Source organism: Tupaia chinensis, unplaced genomic scaffold, assembly GCF_000334495.1.
Source record: "Tupaia chinensis unplaced genomic scaffold, TupChi_1.0 Scaffold138910_1, whole genome shotgun sequence".
In the NCBI taxonomy this organism is placed as follows: domain Eukaryota; kingdom Metazoa; phylum Chordata; class Mammalia; order Scandentia; family Tupaiidae; genus Tupaia; species Tupaia belangeri.
This window is the reverse complement of record NW_006198801.1, coordinates 1,405,490-1,413,246: the sequence shown is the minus strand read 5'-3', so window position 1 is coordinate 1,413,246 and position 7,757 is coordinate 1,405,490. Positions and strand designations below refer to the sequence as shown.

Here is a 7,757-nt window from a genome sequence, read left to right as displayed (position 1 = left end):
AAAATCTCCCAAAAAAAAAAAAAAAACCTACCTCTGTTTCTCTCCCTCCTGCCTACCTGTCTCTCTCTCTCTCTCTCTCATGAAGGGGGAAAAAGATAACAACGGCACACACCATTTGTAGTAGCAAAATAGAAAGAACAAAACAACAACAAAAGACTCCTGAGTGTCCGTCAATAGGGGTTTAGTAATTAAATCACTGTACACCCACACAATGAAGTATTATACAGCCATATACAAGGGGGCTTAGAAAATTCTGTGAAAAAAAATGAAATTAAAGTTTATTCTTTCTCAAAAAAAAAAAGAAAGAAAGAAAAAGGAAGTAAGAAATCAGTCAGTCAATCAATCAATCAGTCCTGGGACCAGCAGGTGGCATGGTGGTTAAAGCACTGGGCTCCAGATGGGTGACCACAGTTCAAGTCCTAGACCTGGTGACTTAGAAATCATGCTAGGTGGGGCCAGCAGATGTTGTAGCAGTTACATCACTGGACTCCCATGTGGCTGACCGCAGTTTGAATCCCAGACCTGGTGGCTTCAAACTCATGCCAGGTAGGTGTGTGTGTGTGTGTGCCCAAGATCCCAGGAGGAGAACAGAGGAAATGGGATTGCAGGGTGGCCATCCTCCCGAGGGGTGATTTCTCACTTTCTGTCTTTGTCTATCTCTCTTTAATAACTCCGGCAAGTACATGTGCCCTTATAGCAAAATAAATAATCTCCAAAAAGAAAAGAAAAATAACAAGAAAATCACGCTGGGCATATGTGAATACATGGTCAAAATCCCAAGAGGAGAATGGGAGAGAAGGGATTGCAGCATGACCTTCCCCTCTGGGGACTGATTTTTACTTTCCCTCTCTCACTTTCACTATCTCTCTCTGGCAAGTGCATGTGCCCTTTGACAAAGTCAAAAAAAGAAAAAAAGAAAAACCACATATAGTTTCTTCATAATGTGCATTTTCCATGAAAATTTTAAAAGCCCTTTGTGAAAGAATGAGGACATGCTTTATGAACCTCTATAAAGAACCTCTATAAGAGCAGCGGGTGGCATGGGGGTTAAGGTATGGACTCCCACACGGCTGACTGCAGTTCGAGTCCCAGGCCTGCCAGCTTGCTTTCTCCCTTTCCTTCTCTCTCTCCCTATCTGATTAGTGCATGTGCCCTATAGCAACATTTAAATTAAGCAATTAATTAATTTAATAAATAATTCAAAAAATTACTTAAAAAAAAAATAAAAGAACCTCAGGATCTGCAGATGGCGTCATGGTTAACGCCACTGGACTCCAATAGAGTCAACCATGGTTCGAGTCCCAGACCTGGCTTAAAACTAATGCCGGACTTGTGTGCATGCCCAAAATCCCGAAAGGAGAATGTAGGAGAAGGGATTGTGGCGTGATGTGATTTCTCACTTTCTGTCTCTCTGGCAAGCACACACACTCTTTAGCAAAAATCCCTCAAAAAAAAAGAACCTCTACAGAAAAACGTTTTGGGGGCCAGTGTGGTCCTCCCCCCGGAGAAATGATTTCTCTCACTTTCCCTCTCTCTCTGGTGAGTGCACATGCCCTATAGCCAAAACTTAAAAAAATATAAAGAGGGAACAGCAGGTGGTGTAATGGTTATGTCACCGGATTCCCATGGCCTCCCATGTAGTCAGCCCTGGTTTGAATTCTTGACCTGGAAACTTAAAATTCATGCTGGGCGCATGTGCATGTGTGCCCAAAATCCTGAGAAGAGAATGGAGGAGAAGGGATTGCAACATAGCCATCTCCTCTGAGGGGTGATTTCTCGCTTTCTGTCTCTGTCTCTCTGGTGGGTGCACATGCCCTATAGCAAAAATTTCTCTAAAAAAAAAAGAAGAAGAAAAAGGTTTTTCTTATTTCAATTATTTTTATTAATTAATAATAAATTATGGTCTTAATTCAGTAAGTTTGGGGGATGTTTGTTATGCAGAATAGTTTTGCTGACATGATGTCAGCTGGGCCTGAAGAGAAGGGTCTCCTGGGTCTCTAGGGGCCGTTCTTGGGTTTGTCTGGGTCTTTGTACGATCTCCCACGTGCCACCTCCCTCCCCAACCCAGTGTTTACCTTCTAGTAGTGACAGCAACATCACCACCATGTCCTTCTGAAGGTCCAGCAGCTCCTTCAACAGCTCTATCTGGCTCGAGTCCTGGAAACCCCATATCCCAGCTACATGAGAATCAGTCTCTGTGGTTCTGAAACCCACCTCTGGCTGCTTCCACCCCTCCTTGCCCACCCAGCAGGGCCTAAGACCACCTTTGTCCTCCCTTCTTACCTCAGAGGGGACCCGAGTTCCCCGGAAGACATGTTCCTCGGAAGCAGAGGAGGGGGCAGAGAGATCAGATTGTGGGGGCGGGGTTGGCCCTTTGGGGAAGCGGCTCTAATAGGCCATGTGCTGGGGCAAGGGCCTGGCAGACAAGGGGCCTGGGGGGCTTAGAGAGCAGACACTTGGGACCAAGAGAGTCAGGGACAAATTCTGAAGACAGAGACCCAGATCTGGGAAGGAACGAGAGCCCAGTGCTATGCCTGGCCTAAGGTGAGTGCTTGACACATGTATGTGGAATATGATGTACAGCAGAAAAGCCCGGCTCTGGGTTCCAGAGGAAGGCAGAGGAGAGAAGCACATGCTTTCTGGTAAGCCATGTGGGAGCACTGTGGGGTGCACAGCCTTCTCTGCCCACAGGGACCCCCAACACAGCAGAGTTCCGCCTCAATCCCCGTCTGCACTACGCTGAGTACGCACTTTGCCAACATGCAAACATTTTTAACCCACAAAGTAGTCACTTAAAATGGTACCTAATAAAATGAAAAAGGGGCAGGGGAGGACACTAGATGAATAAGAGGACAGTCTCCCTTGGCTGCCTCTGCCAGAAGGGGTGGGCTCCAACATATCAGACCAATGGAGACAGAGGTGGGAAATCGGCAATCAGTGAGGGAGGTGGGGCACCCTGAGCCAATCCAGAAGGAAGATGGATTTGGCCTTGCAAAGGGAATTAGCTAGTTCTAGGAGGTGCTGAATCGAATCCTCACATTTTCACAACTCCAAAGCTCTGCATTCCTTTTTTTTTTTGGAGAGGTTTTTGCTATAGGGCGCTCGCCAGACAGACAGAGACAGAGAGACAGAAAGTGAGAAATCTCCCCCCAGGGGGGATGGCCACGCTGCAATCCCTTCTCCTCCATTCTCCTCTTGGGATCTTGGGCACGCACGCACATGTGCCCGGCGTGAGTTTAAGCTACCGGGTCCGGAACTCAAACTGTGGTCAACTACATGGGAGTTCAGTGACATAGCCATTATGCCAACTGCTGGTCCCTCCAAAGCTCTGGATTCTAAGATTCTATCATTCCAGGATCTCAAGATGGGAGGGTGCCTGTGGTTTGTGCCTGCTCATGATCCAGTCACCATCTTCTTTTAACAATCACTCAATTTTCAACTAGAGCCCCTCCAGCCCACTCTCAGGGTATATGGGCTGACCCCACCCCCTGGTTCCATGAGTGGGCACAGGACAGGTCTGGCCAAGCAACCCCCTCTCTCCCGGCTACAGTGATTAGTTCAGGGATGGGCAAGACACCCAACCAGAGAGGATCTCAGATCTTTTTCCCGGAGCTCCCAGGAAAGGAGTTCTCTTCCCCCTAGAGCTGTTAGTAAAGCTTAAGGCATTATTTTTTCAGGCGATGGGGACAGCTAGTTTGAGAAGGACATCAAAGAGGAGAGGGATTTCTGTTGACATCATGGTGAGTCCTGGATCTGTGACGTGAATGGACCAATTCTTCCCCACCGCCTAAGCCACCACTTTGCACTGGATTTCTAGCTCCTACAACCGAGACCTCAACCATGGCTGATGAATTAACACTGCAGGAGTTAACCACACCAACGTTCTCTACAATTTTAAGATGACACAATGGCTGCACTGACACCGACAAACTGCATTCTAAGTGCGACTCCTTTCAAAAAGTCAGATGAGGGACTGGCAGGTGGCATGGTGGTTGGGGTGCTGGACTCTAACCTTGGCTCACCAGGGTTTGAGTCCCAGACCTGGCAGCTTTCTCTCTCTCTCTCTCTCTCTCGTCAAATTTAAACAAATAAATAAAGTTAAATAAAATAATTCTTAAAAAAAAATCAGATGATGTTAGACAGGATTTCTGTGGCCCTTTGAGTAAATTAGGAAAAGGTTCCCCTTCCTTAAGATAACTTCCTGTTGGGAAATTATAATATACAGAATACTTTACTGCCATCTGCTGGAAACTACTGTCAACACACACACTGACCTATTCGTGATGTCCGAGATGTGGTATAGCTCTCAGACATCTTGCCTCTGAGCACAACCTGGCCAACTGTATATGGCCGCCTTGCTGTTTGCCAGACAGAAGCAGAGCGAATGAATGACGTGTTCTTGAGGCAACGACAAAGTGCAAAGTGGTGGGGAGGATGGAAAAAAGGGGAATGAACACAAGGACTCTAGAAATGGGAGATGGGACTTGACAAGGACCTTACATCATGGACGTCCGAGATGGGTGTCATCTACCGCAGGCAGAATAAAGAAGCAAAACACTTCTTCAGTCCCAGGCCCCGAGCTAGAAGTCTGCCCACATCCTATCCCTGGGACTGTCAGAATCAGAGCTGATTTCATCAAAGAAAAATGAACACCAACGAATCACAGAGGAGCTCTGGCCAGAGTGGGAGGGGCTCAACTCATGAGGCCAATGGATGGTTAGTTGGGAAACCGGCCAAAGGCGGTGGGGTCGCACAGATAGCCAATCCAGCAGGAAGATGCATTTGGCCCAGGGGAATCGGCTGGAAACATTCTGGGAGGTCTTGGGTGAGAAACTAACCAATGGGACAAGTCCCAGAAAGGAAACAGACCACTTAGGGGCTACATGGAAGCAGGTGGGTGCAGCACAGAGGGGCTCGAACCTGAGCGAGCTTCATCATCATGTGGGCAAACACGTGCAGGAATCCCACCACGGCATCCCAGAGGCGGCTGTGCGCCAGGCTCTGCTGGTTCCCGGTACAGGGGCCCTGGGGAGCCGAGGGTTTGGTGAGCACCAGGCCGGATGCTGGAGTGCCTGCCCCGCCCCATGCCTGCCAGCCGGCCCTACCTGGATGTACTCGGTGAGACTGTTGAACACCTGTTTGGCCACCGCCATGGCCTTGGAGAAGTTCCTCTTGCCCTGCTCCTCGATGACATCCTTGCCCGAGTAGTACCAGTAGAAGTCACTGATGGACTCCTGGGGAGCAGGCAGGGTGTGAGAGGATGGGGGGGCCAAGCATGACCCCACCTCCCTCTTCAGGTCACACCTAGCGGGTCTTCTCACCTGCAGCCGCAGGAGGTAGTCCACTGTGCAGATGATGATGTTAATAGTGGTCGTGTTCCCCGTCTGTGTCCGTAGGTAGTTTTGGAAATCTAGGGAGATTAAGTCATGTATACAGTGAACACCTTTGGTGTGCTAGGGGAGATGAACAGTGGGTCATTTATGCATTTAAGCAATAAGCAGTGCATGTTGTATGCCAGAGGTATATAATCATCAATTTATTTAATCCACAGCAAGTACCTACTATGTGTCAGAGGAAGCTGGAATATCATGTACTCATCTAATAAATATTGAGGACCTACTATGTGTCAGAGGAAGCTGGAATATCATGTACTCATCTAATAAATATTGAGGACCTACTATGTGTCAGAGGAAGCTGGAATATCATGTACTCATCTATCTAATAAATATTGAGGGCCTACTATGTGTCAGAGGAAGCTGGAATATCATGTACTCATCTAATAAATATTGAGGACCTACTATGTGCCAGATGTTTATTGAGCACCTATCAAAGGCTAGGGGAGGTACGACTTGGTCATTTATTTGTTTATTCAACCTTTTTATCGAACATAGACTATATGCTAATGGGAAGTAAAGACTGTCACTTATTCTTTGGTGCAATCAATTTACTGAGTGCATACTCTGTGCCTGGCACTTTTCTACGCTCGAGGGATAGAGTGGGTCAAAACAAATTCCCTGGGCCAGCGGGTGGTGGGGTGGTTATGGCACTGGATTCCCACATGGCCACCTCCACAGTTCGGAGTCCCAGACCCAGCAGCTTGCAAGCCATGTCGAGCATGTGTGCATGTATGCCCCAAATCCTGAGAGGAGTGACGATAAGGGACTGCAGCACGGCCTGGGGGCAGGGGGTGGTTTCTCACTCTGTCTCTGTCTCTCGCTGGGGAGCGCACACACCCTGCAACAAAAACAAAACAAAATCCTTCCCTTATGAAGTTTGTATTCTCATGCAGTTATTTTTAAATATTTTCTAACTGCAATCTACAGTAGGAGGTCCATTTTACATTGAGACCCAATATGTTTAATCTGAAATTATATCCATATATACCTAAACAGAAGTTTTGTGTAAACTTACTGTGTGTTATGCATTGTTAGATTTTATTTATTCACAATAAAGTATGTGTGTGCACACGAGAGAGAGAGAGAGAGAGAGAGAGGAGCACCCTCCACAGGGTCTGGTCACACCGTGATTCCCTGCCACTAGTTCTCCAGCCTGTTGGACCCGAGGCACTCATGTGCACCTGCTGTGTTTCAGGCTGGTGGGGCTGGGGATTCAAACCATGGCTGCCACGTGGGATCTGTGGGATCCGGCTTCTCTTGAACGGTACATTATTACCACACCATAGAGCTGCCTGCATTCTGGTATTCCTTCACCCTGTACTACTGTTTTTTTTTTGTTATGTTTTTTAGTTTGCTATAGGGCATGTGTACTCACTAGAGACAGAGTGAGCTAGCAAGTGAGTAAGCAGGAGGGAAAGTGAGAAATCATCCTCCAGGGGCAATGGCCACCACAATTCCTTCTCCTCCAGTTCCCTGGGATTTTTGGACATATACGCATATCCACCTGGCATGATTTTTCAAGCTCCTGGGTCTCAGACTCAAACTGCGCAGTTGGCCGTGTGGGATCCAGCCGCTTTAACCTCTGTGCCACCTGCTGGTCCAGTCCTGTACTATCTTAATTCACTGTAAAATCATTTGAATCTTAGCTCATTCATTTTAGAGTTCTCAGCCTCTCAACCTATTCTGCACATTAGAGTCGCCCACACACTCTCAAAAATACCAATGCTTAGGGTCACCCCAGGTCAATTAAATTAGAATCTCTGGGTGTGAAACCTGGGCTTCGATATCTCTTTTTATAGTTAATTAATTTTCTCCATGATTGAAAGAGACAGCACTCCCAGTAGATTTTTGTTGTTGCTGTTTGTTAAGGCTTTTGCCATAGGGTGTGTGCACTCACTGGAGAAAAACAGAGAGAAAAAATGAGAGGGAAAGTAAGAAATCACCCCCTGGGGGGAAGGCCATGCCACAATCTCTTCTCCTTCATTCTCTTCCTGGGACTTTGGGCACACATGCACAGGTGCCCGGCATGATTTCCAAGCCATCAGATCTGGGACTTGAATCACGTTCAGTCATGTGGGAGTCCAGTGCTATAACCACTACACCACCTGCTCGACCTTCCCAATGGTGACTTTTTTTTTTTTTTTTTAAGAATTATTTTATTGGGAACCAGCAGTTAGCGTAATGACTATGTCGCTGGATTCCTACATAGTCGACCACGGTTCGTGTACTGGACCCGGTGGCTTAAAACTCACGCCGAGCGCGTGTGCGTGCGTGCCCAGGATCCTGAGAGGAGAATGAAGGAGAAGGGATTGCTGCGTGACCATCCCCCCTGGGGGGTGATTTCTCTGTTTCTGTCTCTAC

At 47.4% G+C, this 7,757-nt stretch overlaps 1 protein-coding gene across 1 annotated transcript in view; it reads right to left on the bottom strand.

Moving 5' to 3' along the window:
• Positions 1-7,757, bottom strand: part of RYR1 (ryanodine receptor 1) — a 180,225-nt gene that overhangs the window by 44,956 nt on the left and 127,512 nt on the right. The window contains 4 exon segments of the mRNA XM_027765622.1: positions 2,076-2,157; positions 4,921-5,025; positions 5,106-5,234; positions 5,322-5,410. Coding sequence (XP_027621423.1) covers positions 2,076-2,157; positions 4,921-5,025; positions 5,106-5,234; positions 5,322-5,410 — 405 coding nt within the window.